At 38.3% G+C, this 23,009-nt stretch overlaps 1 protein-coding gene across 8 annotated transcripts in view; it reads left to right on the forward strand.

The window, feature by feature from the left end:
- The window catches only part of CREM (cAMP responsive element modulator), a 36,593-nt gene extending 21,714 nt beyond the window's left edge, over positions 1-14,879 (forward strand). For 4 of the 8 annotated variants that reach the window (XM_076331859.1, XM_076331861.1, XM_076331862.1 and 1 more), the window contains 3 exons: positions 3,736-3,924; positions 11,894-12,050; positions 13,758-14,327. In XM_076331859.1, coding sequence (XP_076187974.1) covers positions 3,736-3,924; positions 11,894-12,050; positions 13,758-13,902 — 491 coding nt within the window. In that variant the 3' untranslated portion in view covers positions 13,903-14,327. Of the gene's footprint in view, positions 1-3,735; positions 3,925-7,800; positions 7,920-11,893; positions 12,051-13,757 lie in introns of those variants that run through there. The other 4 variants (XM_076331860.1, XM_076331863.1, XM_076331864.1 and 1 more) reach the window with 3 other exon arrangements.
- Positions 14,880-23,009: the final 8,130 nt, after the last annotated feature.

Below are 23,009 nucleotides of genomic sequence, written 5' to 3' on the forward strand. Positions count from 1 at the left end.
GTTGCCATGGTTTCCAAATATTTTTTTTTCCTCGGAGCTTCTTGGCTTTGGCTTATGGAAGCAGGCAGACTGACAGGCTTGACCAGCTAGATAAAATGTCTTTCCCAGTTACCTCCATCAACATGTGTGTTATCTTTCTTTAAGGGGAATGGATAGTTTTGCATAAGGCGGTGTCTCGTGTATGAACATTGTAGTCTGATCTGACTACTAACCTTCTCTGTTGAACACTGAAAAAAAATTTGTTTGCCTCACCTGTGATGGTGGTCTAACTGTGCAAGAGTTGCTTGTTCATTTGGAGTGTGTGAATCAACTGCCCCCCCTGCCCCTTTGCCTATTTGTGCATATCTTGATGTTCTGTCTGAAACGATGCAGGAGAAATGAAGATTACTAGTTCTTTTGCCATCTGTTTGTGTTGCTTGCTGTCTTAGGATGGGTTTTTAACAACTGGAGAATTAAGAAATCTTTTGGGAAAGACCAACTTTAGTTGCTTTTCCCAGTTTTGGAAAGGAGGGAAAGATTTGATTTTTCTGGATTAGAGCTGTTGATCATACTCAGAGAACGGTATTAGTATCATATTCAGTCCTAGCTAGAAGAGAAGATGCCATGTACATCCATCTGCATGATGTACAACTCCAGGGACTTTCCAGGAAAGTCCTATACTCTTCATAGAAGGCCCACTTTCCAGTAGAGCTGCAGCACAACAAAAGTCTGTGCAGTGGTTGAGATCAGGACAGTGAATGGGGTGGGGACAGTGTGGTGTTCTGGTAATATGGCAGGAGTCAATCCTGTAAGGGAGGGAGAGTTACTGGAGTTAATTCACTCTTGTTTAGAAAGTACCGGATTGTGATCTGAATGAATAATTGCAGGACAGCTGTGACATAATTGTTTACCCAGGCTCACTGTGGAGCCAAGAACTTTGTATGATTATGTGCTGATGTTTCACTGCTCAGAAACCCAAACTGACTGTTTTTTATGTGGTATGGTGCTGTGATGGTGTAGACATAACATTTTTCATGCTAACTCTGAGAGAGGCAGAATTCAGCTGTGTATAACTTCTCTGGGAGGTAGAGGCGACAAATCCTGCTGGGAAGCTCGTGTGCTGCCAGGAACCTGCTCTTGTACTGGATCTCATGAAGAATAGAGGAGACAATGATTTATTTTTCTTGCTTATTTCTTCTGCCCTGTCCCCAAATGGGGCACTTTCTGCTTTGGAGGCCAGACCAAAACATCATCTTGCTATTTTTTTTTTTATTGCCCCCCCCCCACCTCCCAACGCCTTATGGACCCTGTGTGTGGCACCCAGCTAGTTCCTACATTACATGTTCCCCATTCTGAGGGCAGGACTGGAGGTCCATGCTGAACCCTGTTCCAGTATTTCAGGTAGGGCTCAGTGCTTCATTCAGCATGAGAGGAATTCCCCATTTTCCCCCAAAAGAAGCTAATTTAGCTGCTGGGCTGTTTTGGTAGGTAACTCTACTACACTCTTAAAAAATTAGGTGAGCTTGTAATAGGTAGTTACTATTGTCTAATTTACTAATAGTTTACTAATCAACTGTTAGTATTTCAGTGCTCTTTGAAGTGTTATTATCTGATCTTGCCCTTTCAAGATAACCTACTATTGTCAAGACAGAACATTTGAAATCGACTATCTCCAAAACTCACATGGGTGTCTAACAAATTATGTACTCAGTTAACCAGATCTGAACCTTCAAGAATGTCATCAAATACTGTGAATCTGACAGTGCAATCAGAGGACTTGGCAATCCTGAATCTGTACTTGTATGTGAATTTTGTACCATCTCAGACCACTTGAAATACGATGATAATGATTGTAGTTTAGATATCTGTTGGGGGAGAGAGAAGTTTGTTACTTCTTGGGAATTGGGTTCTCATCTAAAAGTTCCAGGAGTATTTTAATTAACACAAGAGACATGGATTTGATGGGTGGACCACTCAGTGGATAAGGAATTGGCTGGATGGTCATGCTTAAAGAGTTGCGGTCAACGGCTCGATGTCCAGGTGGAGACCAGTGACACATGGTGTCCCTGAGGGGTCTGTATTGGGACCGGTGGTATTTAACATTTTTGTTGGGGTCATGGACAGTGGGATTGAGTGCACCCTCAGAAAATTTGTGGATGACACCAAGCTGAGTGCTGTGGTTGATACTCTAGTGAGAAGGGATGCCATCCAGAAGGACTTTGGCAGGCTAGAGGGGTGGGCCCATGAGAACCTCATGAAGTTCAACAGGGCCAAGTGCAAGGTTCTGCACCTGGGTCGGGGCAACTCCCAGTATCAATACAGGCTGGGCAATGAGTGGATTGAGAGCAGCCCTGTGGAGAAGGACTTCGGGGTACCCGGCAATGTGCGCTAGCAGCCCAGAAAGCCAATTGCATCCTCGGCTACATCAAAAGAAGTGTGGCTAGCAGGTTGAGGAGGGTGATTCTGCCCCTCTACTCGGCTCTCGTGAGACCCCACCTGGAGTACTGTGTTCAGCTCTGCGGCCCCCAGCATAAGACAGTTATGGACCTGTTGGAGTGGGTCCAGAGGAGGGCCACAAAGATGATCGGGGGCTGAAGCACCTCCCCTATGAGGACAGGCTGAGAGAGCTGGGGTTCAGAAGAGAAGGCTCTGGGGAGGCCTTATAGCGGCCTTCCAGTACTTAAAGGGTGCCTACAGGAGAGATGGGGAGGAACTCTTTATCAGGGAGTGTAGTGATAGGACAAGGGGTAACGGTTTTAAACTGAAAGAGGGTAGGTTTAGATTACATATTAGGAGGAAATTCTTTACTGTGAGGGTGGTGAAGCACTGGAACATGTTGCCCAGAGAAGTTGTGGATGCCCCATCCCTGGAAGTGTTCAAGGCCAGGTTGGATGAGGTTTTGAGCAACCTGATCTAGTGGAAGGTGTCCCTGCCCATGGCAGGGGGGTTGGAACTAGATGATCTTTAAGGTCCCTTCCAACCCAAACCATTCTATGATTCTATGATATTTCTGCTCTTAACAAAGACATTGCTAATTTCAAAAGGAATATACAACTAATAACCTCTCTAGGGAATTTGAATTTTGTCTCAATATTTAATTATCATGAGCAACACAATATGATTTTTTTTTAATGGGGAAAGTATATTTGTATTTTTCATGTTGTTGATTACATGGGGGAAAAAAAACAACCCCTTTGTTCTGTTTCTCTTTTTACATAAGTATTGGACTCTTTACAGCTTTGTACAACTTGGAAAAACATTGTTGGGCTAGACTTTCTCTCACACTAAGGAAAGGATTGTGAGTGTCAGAAGACTTGCTCTTCCTTTGTCTAGACGTCCTGGTTTTTGTTTTGTGGGAGTTGATAAACATAGTTTTTTTTTTTTTTTTTTTTAAATAACTTTTTTACATTAGTGTTTAAAACAACAATGATCCTCTATGGCTAGGAATTACTATTTTTTCTTTTTTCTTGTGTTAAAACTATTTTAGGAGAGTTAATATTTCTGGAAGTGTAGAGATAAAATGTGTGGAACACTGCTTTTTATCTGTTATACACGTGGCATGTACTATACAACAGGCTTTATATTTGTGGAAATCAGTATTAACATTATTATTAATTTTATTGTGCAATTGATCTTTAAGCAAGGAGAGGACCAAGAGTCCTGTCATACAATGCTTATTTTAAAAAGGGAGATGTGCTTTTTAATGTGTTATATCTCTTTCTATTGCCTAACTTTTCTTTTCCTTTTTATGCTTAGTTACTATAACTGAAGGTGGTGCAATCCAGATTTCCAATCCAGCCTCTGATGGTGTCCACGGACTACAGACGTTGACAATGACAAATTCAGGAGCTCCTCAGCCAGGTGCTACCATTGTGCAATATGCAGGACAGTCACCTGATGGCACACAACAGTTTTTTGTTCCTGGAAGCCAAGTTGTCGTTCAAGGTATATTTTATTAGTCTACTGTGTTTTAATTTTTTCATATGAAACAATTTTTCTTAAAAGGCTTTTTATTTTATGTTGACATTATTGCACTATTAAATAAAATATTTATGCATAACAAGATGAAAGACAGTCTTAGGAGGAGACTCAGCTTCTCGTAAAGCAGCTACTTCTTTTGATTAAAAAAGTTATGAGGAGGAAATAACAGTATAAAATCACTTTCTGCTTTGAATTCTGTTGTCCAGACTCTGAGAGATGTTTAATTGCAGTAAAGGTGCTGTTACAGATTGAAATAAGATGCTGAGGGTGCATCTCATTTAATATACAAAACTAATTTGTTTTTTCAGAAGTTAATCAATCTTAATGAAACACAAGTTCTGAAGTTAGTTGGATATGTTTAGGGCAGAATTTCCTTGCAACTTAAGACTCTTGTATTTATTAGAAAGGAGATCCTTTACTGAAGCTAGTTTTCTCACAGAAGAACACTTTGTAGGTCCTATAAAATGCACACATGTGAATTGAACTGTGAATAACGAATTCTTGAACCTTACTGTAGTTTATGCAGGATTTTTTTTTTCCTTCCACTGTTCCCAGCCTTTTGGAAACGCTGAGGGAGATTGAGAACCAAAGGTATCTTGGATTCTTATAAATATGAGGGAAAGTAGGGTTGGGATTTGGGTTATGCTGAGGAAAACCTTTGAAAATGGGGAAGAGATTTCTGTATTGAGACACTAAATTAATGGCTGCCATGGAGGATGTAGGGAATTTATTTTCTCTATTTTTTTTTTAATCGGTACAGGGAAGTAGGGAGGGAGGGCTGTATGAATGCTTTCTTAAGCCAAAACAGCTATCTGAAATAAACCATGAGAGGAGCTAGGAAGACTTTAAGTATGTATTCATGGATTGTATGAGAGTCATCAATTAAATGTAGACATGGATATCTGAGATAGTTGGTGAAGTCCAGGTTGAGGTGCTGCTTTTTTTTTTTGCCCTAATATGGATGTTTGAAGTAAGTTCTGCCTTTAAGTGGCTGCTTCTCTCCCTTTGCTGTAAAGGAAGCCCAGGATGTAAATAAAGCTAATAGGTTGTAGATATCTGAACTTGTTGAGGCAATGCTAAATAATGATACCAAACTTGGATTCTGCCATTGCCTCTGGTTAATTCTTTGCTAAAATACATTGTCTTCCCAAGACTTTTCAGAAGCATTTCAAGGAAGCTCTAAGACTGTAATATGAAAAACCCTTAGCCAATATGTTAGTTTTCATCATGCAGAGAGCACTGTTATAACTTCCCTAAATATTGTTATGAATACATTCTTAGCAAAGCCTTAAGACCCAAATTTGGCTGTTCCCCAAACAAATTTCTCACTCTGGTAGTGCGTGTGGTCTGCGTGTGAGTCTAATATGTTTTCTATAGACATGCGTACACATCGCTTAAATTAGAGGACTTCTCTGTCTCTCCAGGTTGACTGTAGTATTTTGTATGTATTGCTTTGATTCTTCAGAGCTTCGGGGGCGGGGGTAGTGGGGAGCAGAGAGAGTAGCTCCTCAGTTGTTTCCTAAAACCTCCCCAGTCTTTGAAAAAGCACAGAACTTAGGAATTGTATCTGGCAGCATTTCAGTCCTTGGGAATTTCATTTGACTGGCCTTCCTTTACAGACTCTTCGTTACAGGGTTGTCCTCTGATGGGGCTGTCCTCTAACCTTCCTATTCACTCTCAGTGATGGGCTTGACCACTTGATGGTGTAGCCCATTAAGTGTCTTGCCTGTGATGAAAACTTTCAAAACAGATTCAGAGGCAGTTACTGAACACCTGCTATATCCTGTTTCTGGAAGCTTCTAGATACTTATAACTAAATTGATTTGTTCTTCGTCCGTGCTCAGAGAAGTTGACTTCCTGGAATTCTCCGTTCCTTTGGCCCAAAGTCCAGTGCTTTAGTGATGCTCATAGCTGTTGACACAAAGAAAAATGCTACATAGCATAAAGAGGGAAAAATACAAAGGGAATAGTAAGTGAGCATGAACTCAGAGGTGATGATAAGATAAAAGTTTTCAACTTATTATACAGGCTATTGATACTGGAAAATCTTTTAAAAAAAAAAAATCTTTAATAAAAAGAGAGTATGTAAAAAGAGTATGAAAGCACCTGAGGATGTTTACAGTAATACGGATCTCTTTGTTGACAATATGCAATTATTATCATAAACCTGATTATTCAGGATGGAGTGAGAATTAGTTGGATATACAAGTCTCTAATATGTCCTTACTACAGGTCATCTTGCTTTTGCTAGAAAGTCTGTAGGAATATAGTTTATGAACATTTGTCATCTACGTATACTTTGTAGTTGACTGTTCACCAATATCATGATAGCACAGATTATAATAGGAAAGCAACATTCTGCTTAGTAATCTTTTTGCTTATGTATATTTTTATAATGATTTTGGGTAGACAGCGTATAAATTTTATTTGTAATAATCAGAGAAATAAAAGAAGAAAAAAAAAAAGTAACAAATATGAGTCCTAGGGCAGAAGACATCTGTTTCAGAATCTTTCAGATAGCATACGTATTTATATTTTTTCTAAAGTATTTGTTGATGAATCTCATGTAATAATGGATGGCATCACATAAACCCTGTGCTTGATATTTTCTGATAACCTGTGATGGGGAAAAAGGATTAGTACAAAAGCGCCAAAGGTGTTGATCCAACTGAGTGATATTTCATTTGCTATGAGTTTACATTCATAGGCAAAGTAAGAGGCAGTTCTGATGTCCTGACATTTTCCTAATACAGGTTAAAGGGTTTTTTTTGCTAGCTGATGCAAAAGAGTTTAATTATTAGTGAAAATGAGTGTAGAAAAGTTGTATCAAAAATCATTCTGTTGGGGTCTATGTGTGTTTTCATAATATGGTCAGTGAAATGAACAGTGATATTTGAGATCTGTGGCTTGAACTTCTTGCGTGCTTCAGTTCATATGATCCTGAAGTGGTCCTGTAATCACAGGGCGCTCCTTTTTTGCATTGATGCTTCCATTATTGCTGTCCTTGGCATAGTTTCACAGTTGATGAATTACCAGCCTGAATTTGTTTATTACAGACAAGACCTTAAAAGTTTGCTCTGCTCTAAATACAGACCAGCGTGTGGACTGTTGAGCTGAAACTAATTTAATTTAAATTGATGTAAATAAGGAGTAATTTTTGTTTTTTATTTTTTAAAACTAAGTCAACCAGATCTCTTGGACTTTTTTTGAAAAAGGAGGGAACAGGGGAGAGGTAGCCCTTACCCAGAGTCACTGTTCTGCCTGTTACAGCATCTGAAATCACTAGCTTTAGGTTGACTTACTTTGTTGGAGCTTTCTTCAATCTTTTCTGAAGCTTTTAACTGAAATTAAATGAGCGGGTTGTGGGTTCCCCCCAAAAAGCAAGGAGCTTTAGCCTTTCATTTACCTGTTTGTTACAGCTTATTAAGCTTTCCTGTCTTACATGTCTGTCTGACAGAGTTCTCTGCCTTTTAGTGGAACTGCTCCAATCAAAACAATTGCATGTCTCTTTAAAATTTCCCTATTTTCTATCCAATCATGACTTTTATCATTTGGATTCATTTATGAATTCTAGAGCCACATTTTAATTTCTGTCAGTCAGTGCTGTGAATTTTCAGGTCTTGCTTTACAGCCAGCTTTGTGGTGAGTGCTTTCTGTAGCTTTATGAATAATTCAAGGGAAAAGAACAAAGCTAGGCTCACAAAAATATGGAAGAGGAAGGAAAAAAAAAAGGTTTACTGGAAAAGGAGTTCTTTGGGCTGCAGTTTCAGTGAGCTGTTCCAGTGACAGAGCATATTAATGACAGTGGTAAGCAAGTGAGGTCACAGTGATGTCAGTGCTCTTGCTTGTAATCCTGCACATGCTTGCTAGTTTGGAACAGTTCATGCTGAGCTCTGGTAGAGGAACAGGAGAATCGTGTGTGCAGAAGCTGATCATGGCTGTTACAGGAGATGAAACAGGTAAAAATTTTGTTAGTCTTTTACATGATATTTTTGGATGTCTGAGCAGTGCTTAGTTGGTATTTGTGACATTTTCTTTTGAACCTGTTGCTGTAACTCTTTCATCTTTCAAAACCAGTACAAATACCTTCTAGTATCTATACAAATACCTATACAAATACATCTAGTCAGTGTAGGATTTCAGGGCAATTTTAACAGTTTCATTTGGGGGAAAAAAATCACTGTTAGTGCATGAGTTCTTGCACAGATTGATTCAGATAACTAATCTTTACTATTTGATGTAGGATTTTGCTGAAAAATCCACCACTCTTCTTTTAAATTCTTCTTTATTGTGGAGATAGTCATATATGTTACTATGTTTATAATCGTTTTTTATTTTGTAAAAATGACACTGCTTTTTTGTTTAGCAGTAAATGCTTCAGATTTGATAGCTAAAATAGGCTTAAGCATAGCTGTAAGAGAAAGCTGTGCATTGTTTCAGTAGTGTAAATAAACCCTATGCTTTCATTATTAAAAAAAATACTGAAAGCAAACAAATTTGAGAGCGCAATAATTTGTATTGTAACGCCTGCTTGTTTTCTCCTCCACTGTTAAAATGGTCTGTTCCTCAGCTAATTGAGTTCAAAAGGCTGACGTCATTAGATTTCCTGGAATCGTGTTGCAGTAGGGAACTGGAAAAGTTAAACTCCAAACAAGATACACATTGACGTCAGCTCCAAGTCATGCTGCGATTTAGTCAGTTCCTTTCTGCTTCGTCAACTGCCTCCGGCAGATCTGTAATGTTAACCGGTTCGCGGCCGGTACCTACGTGCTGCTGCTCATTGCAGCATATTGTTTCATTAATCCAAAGATAAGTATCTTCTCTAAGTCGACGTTTTGTTTTTTTTTTTTAATGCTCAAAGGGATAATGATTCATGCCTTGTTTAGCCAGTTTAGTGGTGAAGTTAAAAACCCTTTGATAATCTAGTCCCATCATTGACTCACAGAAGGGGAGAATAGATGTACTAATACATAGCATGCATCAGGCTTTTTTTCTCCTGTGTAGTCACTGAAAGAACTCAAGTGCAGGGATGCTCTCTAGTGTTCAGCAAGTTAGTTTTTCCAAGAACCTGGTGATACAAGGTGGCTGACTTTTTTGGGGGATTTTTAAATTTTTTTTTTTAATTTCTCAGAGCTTAATTTACAACGTTACTTGTACTCTTCCAAATGTGGTTTGGTTTTTTGGTTGGGGGTTTTTTTTTTTGTTTGTTTGTCTTCCTGTTAATAATTTACTTTTTGTAAGTCTCAACTCAAAGCTTCAGGTTTTCAGTGACTTTTTACTCCCTTGCAATCTTAAGGAGAAAAAAAAACCAAAAAAGATGACCTGGGGCAATGTGTTAGGGAGATACACCATCTCCAAGTTTGCTGCTTTGTTAGCAGTCTCAGTCCTATGTCTGATATGTTAGGAATGACTTTAAACCTCCATGGAGTTTCATTAGAAACGGCCACAGAGGTTTGTCAGCCTGGACCAAGGTGTGTTGGATTTTTCTCTCAGATGCTGAAATGGAAGGTACCCTTCTCTGTAATATGTAGATACTTTACTGTGCATTTTTTCAAGGGTATTTTATCCCCCCTGCTTAAAGCCTGTTTCATCTTTCCCAGTGTCTTTTTAGGGGGAAACAGTCTTTTATTGTAACTTTTTGAGATATTCTACAAAAAATTTTGCAGACTTTGAAAAAATTGATTTGCAATAATGTATCGTAAAGCACATATTACTGCACAGCTAAAAGATACTTTGTCAATGCTATGCTTCCCCCCCCGTGGTGTCTGGGTTCACAAGGTCTGTACCACCAAGATGGTTATTTATCTCTGTTACCATGCTGGTAGATTTATAAATGAGCCAACTGTTACGCAGGGACAGACACGACTGGAACCTGCTCACACTATTCATGCAACATGTTGTTACTTAGTGTTGTTTGCTGATCCCAGTTGAGATAGGGACTCACTTTTGTTAAGCCATGTTGCAGGTACATTATCAGACGGGAGTCCTGTTAACAACAGCAGCAGTAAGTCCTGCTAGCTGACATCTGAGTGTAAATCAAACAGACAACAAAGTAGTTGGTCTCGCCAGGCTGAGGTGACCTGGGTTATGGGTCTTTCCCCATGACTTGATCTACAAAATGGTTCACTTGGATTTCTAATTCATCGTAGCTAATGCAAACTAAGATAACATCTCTTTTTTTACCTAGTGATGAGAGATAGAAAAAGGTAGTTCTTAGAGTCTATAAAATGTATGTAATGTGACCAGCATAAAGATGAGCCTGAAGAGTTTCTAAAATTCCATTTTTATAAACAGTGAGCTGAAGTATTGTCCCATTGACATAACTGGGACTGCTAAGACATGTGGAGAACTTAAAGAAAGGGTTAAGTAATTCTCTTGTAGATGTACAAGACAGCTGAGCCCTGTGCTCATGGCGGCTGCCTGTTAGTACTCACAGGGCTCTCCTGGGCTGATTTCTCTCTCCCTCCCCCATCCCCAGGGGATTATCCGTAACCCAGGTCAGTTCACTGGTCCAGTTCATCTTGTGATTCCACAAACACTTTTACCCACAGGACCAAGAAAAGGGGGAGGTGCAAAGTGTTTAAACTGATAATGATTTTGGGACATGGCTGTGGAATTGTAGTCTAAACACAGCTTGATCCTATTTTTTGTATTTAATTAGTGAAGCACCTGCATTAACTCAAGAATAATAATAGTACTTTTTTTATTAAGTTTAGGTTTTGGTTTTTTTCCTCCTGTAGTTGACTGATGTCTCTCTATTGCTCTGCCCATCAGCCTTCCCAAAGTGTTTTTGTCTACATTTTATTTTTCCAAGTTAAGTTTTTCCATTATTTGAATATTGCTTTAAAGAATTAAAGTATAAACTAAGTATAACATAACAGCCCCTGAAATTTCATCTTTTATATTCAGTTGCTTTAATGACAAAATCTGAAGTTTTGTTCTGTGATAATATAAAATATTTATGGAAAGGAATAAGTAAATAGTCGCTTATAATTTGAAGAGGGATATAGGGTTTTTGTTTGATTTTTTTTTTCTATGTCAGACAAGACACAAGTACTTAGGACTTTCCCAGTGTTTTAAAGTTGGGGTACTTCATGTAGGAACAAAGTACCTCAGAAATACAGAAGTGAGGTGAGACTATCAGAAAGGTATTGGTTCCAAATAACATGTCACATTTCAGATCTGCATTTAGCTTGGGGAGAGTTCAAAACTGGTAGGCTCAGGAGCTGAATCTGAACTGTTGCACTCTGATTTACTGTGTAGCTACACCCCTTCCTGTGCAACCGCCACTACCTCCTCCTGCCCACTAATGCTGCAACATCTTATTTGTGGTCCTCTTGCTCAAGGAACATACTCCTTTTCACCATGAGCACTTGTCTGTTCCTTTTCATTTTGGCAACAGCAGCTCTCACTGGTTTTCCAAGGGTTGCCAAACTGCTGCTGTAAAGGGAGGAGAGGCAGTAAGGCTGGTACTGTTGCTATCACAGGGAAGGAGGAGAAAGTTGACTTCTGAAGCAAGTTGACTCCCGAAGCCCCTGTTAGATGACAGGGGTAGCATACAAACCTCAGTGGCTGCAACAGCAGGACCATCTTTTCATAGGATTGTGCAAACAGGAACTAAGTGTGGATGCTCTGACAGTGTTTCTCAAACAGCTTTCCCTATGTTGTCTGAAAAGAGCCATGTGGAAGCTTTCACAGGCTTCAGTCTGGCTGGCTAGCAGGGCCACATGCTAGAGCAATTTAGATAACTTATTTTACAGCGTGGAAATAAACCCTAGTAAGATAACAAATATAGTTGTGACATTACAGGCCTGTGAAATATTTTATGTAGCAGGGATCCTGGATAACTCAACAGAAGTCTGTTATTTCCAGAGAGACTTTTGCATAGGGTTTTTTTTTGCCAGAAAGTTTAAAATATGATTCTTTTATACAGCTGCCACTGGAGACATGCCAGCTTACCAGATTCGAACTCCCACTACTACCTTACCTCAGGGAGTGGTAATGGCAGCCTCACCGGGGACTTTGCATAGCCCTCAGCAACTGGCAGAAGAGGCAACACGCAAGAGAGAGCTGAGACTTATGAAAAATAGGTAAGACTATATAACAATTAATGGTCAGTGTTGCAAAAAAACCCCCCAAAACATTCTAATGAAGTTTTCTTCTTAAGGTCATGAGCACTGCCTGTGATTGACGAAGGGAAGGCAAGAAATTCTTTTCAGTCATCCCACGTCCTTACAGGATTGAGTATTGGCTGTTAACCCTGGAAAGTTAGAGTTGACCTTATCACCATGGATTTTTAGTTCTAAAATATTACAGTAATTCAGAAATCAGTATTAGTGTTGTCCCTTTCTGACTTTTGTGGTGATCTGGAGGTATACTTATTGTTGAATTCCCGCCCCTGCCCCCTCCCGCTACTGACAGTAAAATGACCAGTATGGGTGGGTTCATTTTGAAACATCCCAGCAAAGAATTGGTTAGGAAAATATCTGAGGATCTCATTAGCAGCTGTCCATTAATGATGCTGTGAAGAGGACTTATTCTAGGATGGAATGATAATTACAGACTTTCCTAAACACTTGGCTACTGGGATAAGTAATTGGGCAGTGCCCCTGTCATTTTGTGAGGCATATTGTGTGAGGTGGCTGTATATTTTTAATTAGTTGGCATGGACTTGACTGTATGCTGCAAATGCCAGTCTTTCTCTGTTCATTCTTCTTGCTATTCTTAGGGGACTCTCCCTTTTTTTTAAATGCGTAGCCACCACTATCAATGGCAGTTAGATTAATGGAAGAAATAGTCTGCCATGCAGATCTCTAATACATTGAATAGCCACTTGCCTTATGATTGAATTCATGGTATTGCTTTGCTCTCATGCCTGTCCTTTATTTTAAATTACTCATGAGGATCGCTGCATTGTTGTGCCTCCTTTTGTTTCTCCTCTCTTCAGTTTTAAAACTAGCGTCTATGCTATCTCTCATATAACTTGCTGGACAGTTACACTCTCACAATTTGACAGTTTATCATGTTCTAAGATGTTAAAGGAGTGGACTCCCAGTACTTCTAAAATCTCTTCTGGAATTGAATGCTTGTTCAGTCACATGCTTCTGAAAATACTACTCAAAGTGTTTAGCTTCAATATAACAGAATTCTGAGCAGAGCTATGAGAATGGCTCCAGACTGCCATTTGCCAGCAACAAAAAAACCCCAGACGCATGTGGCTGAAATGTGCCCAGGTGGGCAGTTCTAAAATGCTAATAAATTGTATTTGTTTGGACTTTAAATTTTACTGTAGATTGTTACATTAAGGTAAAAAAATTACAACAGGTTGTAAGCTTGGTACCTAGCTTTTTATATGAAGAGAGCAGTGTTATGCTTGTATTTTCTGAAAGTAAATTCTTTGAATTTGGTTTTTAAGAATTTGGTTGCAGAAGATAATAGTCCTGATAAACACACAAAATGGAACGTGACTGGAAGAAGAAATGCTGCTTTCAGTCTTAATGTTTAGTACAACTCAAGTCAATATGTTATCATTTACTCAGTTTTTCTCAGTTCCTCTGTGTATTAATTCCATCTTTGTTGATGCTGAATTTGTTTCAAGTTGTAGTTGTTTTAAATTGTATTTTAACCATGTTATTGCTTATTGCTGTTATCTGCTGTTCTGTTTGTGCAATCCAACAGTCGGTGGTGGTTGTTGTTGTTGTTATTGTGGAACCGCAGGGATTGCAGGTAATTTCATTTATCCAGTCTTTGCCATATTGTGGCTGTTCCTGTAGTCATTTGCCTTGTATTGGTTCCAGGGAAGCTGCCAGAGAATGTCGCAGAAAGAAGAAAGAATATGTCAAATGTCTTGAAAATCGTGTGGCTGTGCTTGAAAACCAAAACAAGACTCTCATTGAGGAACTCAAGGCCCTCAAAGATCTTTATTGTCATAAAGCAGAATAACTGTCTTTCATTTGGACCTCGTTTATTATGAACTTTAATCAAGGCATGAGAGGAAGCAATTCTACAGATTGCCATATGAACTTGAGAAAGAGACACTTGAGGCCCTTGTGGAACCCAGTTTTGCTTAGTGTTTTCAGACTGATTTGGGAGATATTCCAAAACTTGGAATTCTGTCATAGTCTCCATACTCTGCTGAGCTTTCTAATGGCATGCAAATGGCTTTTTTGTTTGCACTTTTTACTTCTGCTTTTTGCAGGGAAGCTGCTAAAGAATGTCGACGTCGGAAGAAAGAATACATAAAATGTCTGGAGAGTCGTGTTGCAGTGCTAGAAGTTCAGAACAAGAAACTTATAGAGGAGCTTGAAACCTTAAAAGACATTTGCTCTTCCAAAACAGATTAGTAAAAATATTTATTATACTGTGAACTGACTAAAATGTGTCCAGTTGCTTTATAAGGCAATACATAGCCAACATGAATTATGGGTTTCTCTTTGTGTCATTTATATTATATTCCAACTCCTAACATTCCTGAAATGCTTTCCTGCTTTTTGTCGATTCATAGCTCTAGTTTCAGGTTTTTCATGCTCCTCCCTTCCATCTCCCAAGGAGCCAAATGTTAAAAAAATGTAACAAAGTAAAAAAAGCGCATAATTTCTAAGAGCTGTTTCTTTGCCATATATTTACGTACTACTTTTTACATGTTACTGAGTGTCCTGCACATACAAAATATTTTACAATTGTTTTAGATGAATCATAAAGATAATGCATCCAGTAATACAAGAAAATCAAACAACCCAAGGTATCTCAGGAAAGAGTTTATAAAAGAATGTTATGATTACATGTATGTACTAGCATACTAGTCTACAAATGATTTTATGGCATATTTTTATATTAGTTGCTTTGTGGAAAGAAGTATTGTATTGCTGTCACTGAGTGCCATGGTTAAAGATAGTTTTTAATAGAACCATGTTGTTTAACCTGTGTAGTGTCTGATTTCCTTTAAACATCTGGTTATTTGAGATGCTTTAAAACCCATGAGTATCTGGAAGAGGACAAAGGAAAAAAGCATACCTAAACTCGTGGCATGATGCTAAGTATATTGTAAATACCTGAAAGAAGCTGTCTATTATATGGCTGCTATTTACTTACATTTTCTGTAGTCTGTACAATATTTGATTAGAGTTCTATGTATCAAAATTCAATTTTGCATCCTGAATACTTCATGTTCTAGATTCTGGACAGTTGTAGACAGATGCCTATAGTGAAGGCTGATGGTGTAGTTCTTTTTGCACTTTCTGCAAAGTACTGAGAGGAAATAAAGGTGACTTAAAGAAGGAAGCTTTCCAATAAACAGTAACTACCTGCTGATTCACAGGGTTCTGAAATAGCCTATAAGTGAGAGCTGAAGATTTTTAAAATAAACCCATGCTTAAACCAGATTACAGTTCTGGTAAATGCAGTATGTGCCAACTTTCTGTTGTGCTTTGCAAGAAAATAGAGCTTATGCAAAATTGCTTCTGGGTATTTCTTTAATTCAGGAATGATCTAATTGTTTGTTGGCCAGTACAGTCTATGAGCAGAGTATTCGGGAGCTTTGCTGGAACAAGCAGCACCATTGCCTTACTGATGTGGTAGGAAGAAAGGCTTAGTTCCTACTTAATTTGCTTTACTGGGAGAGCGTGTGTATGGAGGGGGGATGACATCATACCATTACTAAAGTCACTGAGACTTCTTCACTTAATTTAAACTGAATTCACATTTAACCCAATCTTCAGTCTGACACTGTTGGGGCGGGGGTGTGTGCGTATCTTTTTTTCTTTTTTTTTCTTTTTAATCTGGTTTTCTTTTAGCTTTCCCAAATTACTTGAAATAGACAGGATAACTCTCAAATCTTTTGAAAATCCCATCTGGGTACTTAAGTGAGACCATTTGTAAGAAGAAGTATTCTTTCTTACTTCCTGCAGCCACATCAGTTGATTTAATAAGGAAACGGGCTGCCTTTTGGGCCCACAGGCTCTGCTGCAGGTCTGGAACGAAAGTAAAGTAAACTTTGAAATATCTGTTTCACTGTGAAAATACATCTTAAGTGCTGAAGTCAGCAGAAGTCAAAGGTTCTGTTCAAGTTGGACAGGATGAGTACAGTCTGCAGGTCCACGTTGCAGCCTCTAGGCTCGAACAAAAGTGTCAGTAAATTGTTTGTTGTGGCTCTGTCACTAGAACCTGTTTTCTGTTACAGGTAGGCATTGCTCCTGACTCTCAAGGGATTTGGAAACTTAAGTGGAAAGAAACTTGGGCGCATGGTGGATGTCTCTCCAGTAAAAACTTCTCCTATCTTTATCTTCCCATTAGTATCTCGTACTAACTGTAGTTAGAAATTTGATAGGAGGAATCCCTGTCTGTTCCACATCTACGTAGTCTACAGTCATTTCTTTGCTAATACTTTTAAAACATATGATTAATGTTTATTTTTTATTTAAATAATTACTTGTGTGTGTGTATGCTTTGTTAATGATGGGAGCTAAACCCAAATGCTCTTGGCGTGTGTTTGGTCATTCTGGAAAACTCCATTTGATCTGTTTATCTGCACCAGGGAAAAGTATCCTGCTTCAGAAAAGTCAACTGCACAAAACCTGGCTCATTTAGACTAAGACTAGGAAAAAAGAAAAGTTTATGACGTGTTATTCTTTCATCATCAGTAATTCAGTTTGGTATAGCATTAATTTTGACAGAATTAGCAACACACGTTTCTGTACTTTAAAGTGAGAATAAGTGAGTTTGTTGGTGAATAAGAACATTTAAGATGTATGGTCGGTAAATTAGAACCAAGATGCATCTTGTGGTGAAGGAAGTAACTTATTTGAAAATGAGCAGAGGGAGGTCTGCACAAATGCCAAGAATCTGTTGTCAAATTGCTACTGCAAAAATTACTACTTACAACAATAAATCCAGTTCTGAATTGGTTTGAGATGTACATTGAAAACTTTGAGACTTCCCTGAGATGAAACGAAGATTTGAATGAAAAGTCAGTGTACCACTGGGGTTTGTCAGAGAAATAATACCAAAATACCTCCGTGAGATGGGACTGCTGGAGCCTGGGTCTCTGTTCAAGCAGTATATCAGAGGATTAAAGCGATAGATAGAATATATGCAAATTAGTTTAGATTATAGGGGAAAATATATTAAGTCTTCCTTCAGTTTATTTTTTCTCTTTGAAGTGTCAATATAGCCCTCTCAAGTTTTAGATCAGTTGTGGGACTCATTTTATTCTACATCAGTGTCATGCTTCTGAATGTATGTCAGCACTGGAATCCGGAGTAGATGCACATGTGCTATGAATGAGAAGAGAATTTTTCTTTTGACTTGCTGTCCATCAGGCTTGCATTTGTTCATGTAAGTCCTGTGCTTGCTAGTGCTCCTCTTCAAGGGCAGAAAAAGTGAAAATGGCTGGAACTATTCATTGTTACTTCTTACTCTTCGTGGAAGAAAACTGAAATTTGACTGGGGTCTGAATTCGTAACGGCCAAAGTTCTTGGGAGGTGACACTAACCCATTTTAGGAGCTGTGCTGCCTAACGGTCTGGGTGAAACTGCCTATGCTTGTATAGTGGCACCCACGCTCTGGATACCAGGCCAAGAAAAGGTCAGTTTATAATGATTGTGTCAAACTTCTTAGGGTAAATCTTAGGGTTTTTATCAAAATCAGTTACTGATCTTTTTCCTGAGGATACATTTTGATGGGAGAGAGGAAACTGCTTTCTGCATTTTGTCTGTCTCTTCACTTTGTGACCACTTTTGGTTCATGCAAAGGCCAAACAACCTGTTCGCAGAGAATTACCAAGTGGATCAGACACTGAGCTCAAAGTATTTCCTTCAGTGACCATGGCTGGAAAAGCTGTCCCTTTGAGTTTCTTCACGTCTCATGTAAATGATAGATCCATCCCTTTTCCTAAAAGTATTACCATCTAAAATTGTACAGTGTGAGCATGCAAACGAACTGCCGATTTTTGTGAAAGGTCTGTGATGTGGCTGTCAATCACATACCTAAGGAAACACAGTATCAGTTGTGGTTCATGTGAGTACAGGGACTTGCCCTCTGTCTCCATTTTACTACTTCAGTTCTCAGTTGAACCAGGCTCTGGGTTCAGTACTTTTTCCAAAGAACTTGACCACAAGATCAAAAACCACCTTCTGTCTTGTAGCATGTGTGTGGTGTTAGTTTTAATGCCTTTTCCCACAATTTGATGCTGTTTCTACTCTCAGAGGTTGCTAAGAATGTACAAATAGCAACTGAAGAGGTGTTCAGTCTTAATTATCTTACTCAATGGCTGTGTCACCATCTCATTTGACAAGGCTGGGAAGCACCTGCTTCTCTAATAAAAACATAGCTCTGAGCTTTGGATACCAATATAATTTCCACAGGAATCTGATTCCAATTCAGGTTTGTGAAGCAGAGTGCTTTGTGTGGCGCAGGAGAAAGGCCTTTTGAACACGGTATTGTTCTTAGTACAGAAACTTTAAATGAATCCGAGTTTGTTTATTGCAGGAGAATTTGAGCACTGCCCAAGCTTTGATTTATCAGAGCCAGGAATTTTGTTTTTTCAGTACCAGAAAAAAGGCTGAAATAATTGTGATTTTCTTTCTGTAAGAAAACTGTATCCCTCTGGTACAAAACTTCTTCTGAAACCACGCAACTGCAAATTTCTTTGAGACAGATAGCTAGAGGATCTGCCTTTACTTTATGGGAAGGTGTACACAAGACTGCATGGATTTTTTTTTTTTTAAATAGAATTTCATGTAGCTCAGGGGAAATGGTCTCTTGAAAAATGTCTTCAACCTCCTAGAGTTGTGGGCGATGAGGAATGTAATAGTCAGCTTCCTCTTAAGGTACAGCTTTGAGTCATAGCTGTTTTCTTCCCCATCTAAATGGAGCGGAGAGCAGAGTTATAAAGTCAAATCTCTAGGCTATCCAGGCAGAGCTGTCTCTTAACTGTCTAAAACAGCCTCAGCTGTTGTGACCTGGGAAAAAGTGATTAAAATAAGTATATTGTGTGAGTAGGTATGGGTTTGGTTTCTTTGGGTTTGGGTCTTTTGGGGGGTGAGGTGGGGGGGTGGGGTTGATTGTTAGTTCCCATGGATTTTTCTGCTTGCAAGAACAATTGTAGATTTTTCTGCCTGCACTGATACAGTCCCAAGGAGTGCAAGCTCTGTTGCCTCCCAGTTAGTTCTCCAGGGTTTTCCTTCCATTCTTATCAAACATAATTGCTGATCTGTACTGTTATCCCGCAGACATCAGTGTAATAGCTAAATCCAGTGTGATCTTTTTCTGAATGAAGTATCACTTCAAAGAAAACAAAGGGGTCTGCTCAGCTTCTGGTTTGGATTGACTTGTTTTGCCCACGGTTTTTTTCTGTTTTATCCACTTGGTGTTTTGTGTGTGGGTGTGTACATGACAAGAATGTATTGAATGCTGAGCTGTTAAGCAGCCGATAGAAGTAGCTGCATTTTGGTTGTCAGCATTCCTGTATAAAATATTATTTTATGGGGAGTGGGTTTAATTTGTTTGGGGATTTTTTTTATTAAGGCACTATGAGACTCTTCTGGATGAGGGATAACAATGATTTCATTATTCCAGCAAAAGTTGTGTTAGTTCTAGTATTTGCTTAATTTAAAACCTGAAGAAAATGAGTTAGTTAATTTCTAGGGCAATTTGATAGTATCTCATGCAGACTGGCAATGGCAGGTAGCAAAAATCAGTTTACTCTTCTGTTTCTAATGAATCTTTTCTTGGCTGTTTTCTCAGGTTTCTGTTTTTCCTACTTCTGAGATAGAGCTTCCTTCTTGCAACTTGCTTATTAGATATAGTTATGAAGCAGAAGCTGTGTATATGCACAAAGTCTCAAAGAGAAAGAGGGTAATGTGAGAGTTTAATGCTGTGTGTAGACTAAGGAAAAAAAATCATTGTATTATGTATGACTTGAATGGAAAAAACAGTGGAGGAAGTGTCTTTGTTATGGTAACTGCTGAGGTTTTTCCTCTCCTTTAATAGCCATATCAGTGGAATCGGGTGTGATTAATACATCTTGTGAATGGAATTATAACTATAAAAATGTCACAATTCAGAAATCTGGTTACCTAGCCAAGCCATTGTTTTTGTTTTGTGGTTTCAAAAATGTAATTTCTAAATAGCCTTGAATGAGGCTTTTAATGGTCTCATTTTCATATTGATTTTTTTTTTTCCAAATGTCGTTGTGCTCATACTAGGTAAAAGCTGCAGCAGAGTTGTTTAACAAGACCAGTCTGGACCATAGGGTCTGCTTCTTCTAAAGTAGTTCTCTTAAAGATTTTTTTTTTTTTTTTTTTAATTTCAGCAAGGTATTTATCACATTTCTAGCTTTCATTAATTCTTACAGAAGTGAGAGAACTGCAAACACATTTTTAAGTTTAATGCATACTGTGGTGTTTTGCTTGATTGAAAACAGTTTTGAAGAACTAGATTCTCAAAGATCCTGGTTATATGAACTAAAAGCTTTCAGAACTTTGTCAACTGCCATGCAAACAAGAAAATGCTTAAATCCTTACACACCTGCCTCTTTACCAGTGAAGTTGTCAGTTACTTCAATGATCCGGACATGGGCCTGGAACTGCAGCCTTCTTGACGCAAGTGGGCAACCCAAATCTGTTGACATCTTCAAAGTAGACGTTCTTCTGTTTCTCTCATTTGAGGCCTGACCTAATTAGCTTTTCTAAAGCGTGTCTACTAGAAATGGGCCTAACACGAAATATGGCCAGAGAGAAACAGGAAAAAAATCAGGTTAGAGTGAACAAAGTGTTTGAAAGCTGTAGTGTTACAGAGTAACACAAGCAGGCAGGTATTGTCAATTTGCATGTTGGACTTTTTTTTTCTTCTGTATTTTTTGTGTCCGAATCCTGTTGGTCTATGCAGGGATCAGAGCTCTGCTGTATTGAGCACAGGATGAAAAGAATTAACATTTCAAAATTACTTCCAGTTTCTATTGTTGTATCTTGCGTAAACTGTCACCTATAGCGATCTCCCTCATGCTAACAGATCTGTTCTATACGTTCTCTGTCCTTTCTCATAGATGATTTTCATTTTCTTGAAATACTAATCTCGTTTCCTGTGAAATGACAGTTAGGCTCTCATGTCTGTGTCTGATTTCTTCTAGTGTGTTTTGAACCTGATGGTCAATTTCAATTAAAGTTGCTGTGTCAAAGATCTCTCAAAAGTTCATGAAAATAGGTGGTTACCAAAGAAGGCATGGACTTACTAAAGGAAAAGCTACAGTGTAAGCTTTGTTAGATACAAGAAAACTTACTTGGAATTCTTTCCTGTTAGAATCCAGAGAATTAATTCACTGATTGTAGGTGAACCATAGAAAATTAGGTTTCATTAATTTTATTGCTGACAACTATTTGTATTTTGGGGGGGATGTTCAAATTTCTATGGAATACACCACATTTATTTAAAAGGAAAATGTGTTTATAGACAAAGTGTATTTTATTAAAAAGCTTAAATGCCTTGCAGACCTAAGCTGTTGGGTCTGAAGTTGTTCTTTGCCTCTTCACTAAGCCAACAGTAGTTGACTAAAGGGCAATGGAATGTACCCTGATAAAATACTTGCTGGATGCTGTCCCAGATTCAAACAGTTACTGACAATTTTGCAGACTTCAGCTAGGCAAATAAGTTAAAAATAGACTGGTTTTGAAATACACTATTTACAAGAAAAAATATCCACTGCCTTTACTGTTACACTGTAGTAGCTTTGAGTAGAGAGTCTGGTAGTTCGCTCTGTTAAGTTGAAATGCTAGTCATTTCTGACCTTTTGGCTTAAGTTTGAAACAAGACATGATTTTTTCCAGCTGTTTTAGAGTGACACCTTGTGGAGTATAAATGTCTACACTTTATTTCCAAACTGATTAAGCAGCCAAAGGATATTAGAGAAGTAGAGAATTTCTTGTATCCCGGGGGGAAGATGGGAGGTGGGGTGTTCTGTGGCTATTGAGAATACAAACTAATTTTTCCCACTGTTCCTGTGTTAATATGTAGTTAGTAAAAAGTTAATTTGATAGCTTTCTAACAGGAAAAAAAAATCATATTGACAAATTTTCAATTTATAGAGTCTTCCTGATAGTCCCATTTAATGAAAACCAAAATGAGAATTATTTAATCTTGATTTATATAAATTCTAATAATCACAGAATGTTATCGAAATACTTTAAAAATGATATTACAAATACTGCTATTGAAGCACAGTAGTTACTAGTTTTAGGTCACAAAAATGGAATATAACAAAAAACTTAGGTATCTTTTGAAACATAATGGTGTGAAGGGAAAAGGAAATAATGCAATTTTAATCCAGGCATATGGAAAGATCATTTTGGAAATAGGAAGAGGGGGGATAAGAAGTGGGAATACAGAAAACAGGAAAAGATAAAGGCACAGTGATGAAGAAAATCCATTCTTCAGGCTAGATAGATTTCACTTTTCTAATAAATTGCTCACTTCTGCATTACAACCGTGAATATGTAGTGTATATATATCCCATAGTCATGTCTGCAAGTGGCTGGTTGTGTGATAGATTATACAGGACTGTGTAGTGTAGTGTTTTTCCATAGCTCCTATGAAGCCTGAACTGAGCCCCTAAACAGAATTTTTTTTTTTCCTCATTCAAGAGAATTAGCCAAATACATGAGATGTGATCTCAAGATCTAGAACAACAAATGAATTTCCATATGGTAAGTTAATGGGCCTGTTCTGTGAAAAATGAAGATACATGGTTTCAGAATTGTTGTTATTGAGTAAGAGATTCATTTAAATATTTACGTAATTTAATTAACAGTTAAATCAGTTACTAATACCATGCAATTTCCAGTTGTAAATATAATGTTAACTTGGTCACAATTTAAAGCTGTTCTTTAAGTTTGTGTTGCAACTGATACAGTCTGAAGAGGGTCGGTATCCGCTTTCACTGTAGTGTATGACTGCAGAGCTTATAAAGTTGATTTGCTGTCCCAGCTGTCTTCAGCGTAGCTGGTTTGGTCAATGTTAGATCTGGTTGTGTATCTCTTCCCCAGATTGACGCATTCCTG

The sequence above is a fragment of the Aptenodytes patagonicus genome, chromosome 2 (assembly GCF_965638725.1).
Source record: "Aptenodytes patagonicus chromosome 2, bAptPat1.pri.cur, whole genome shotgun sequence".
NCBI classification, from domain to species: Eukaryota; Metazoa; Chordata; class Aves; order Sphenisciformes; family Spheniscidae; genus Aptenodytes; species Aptenodytes patagonicus.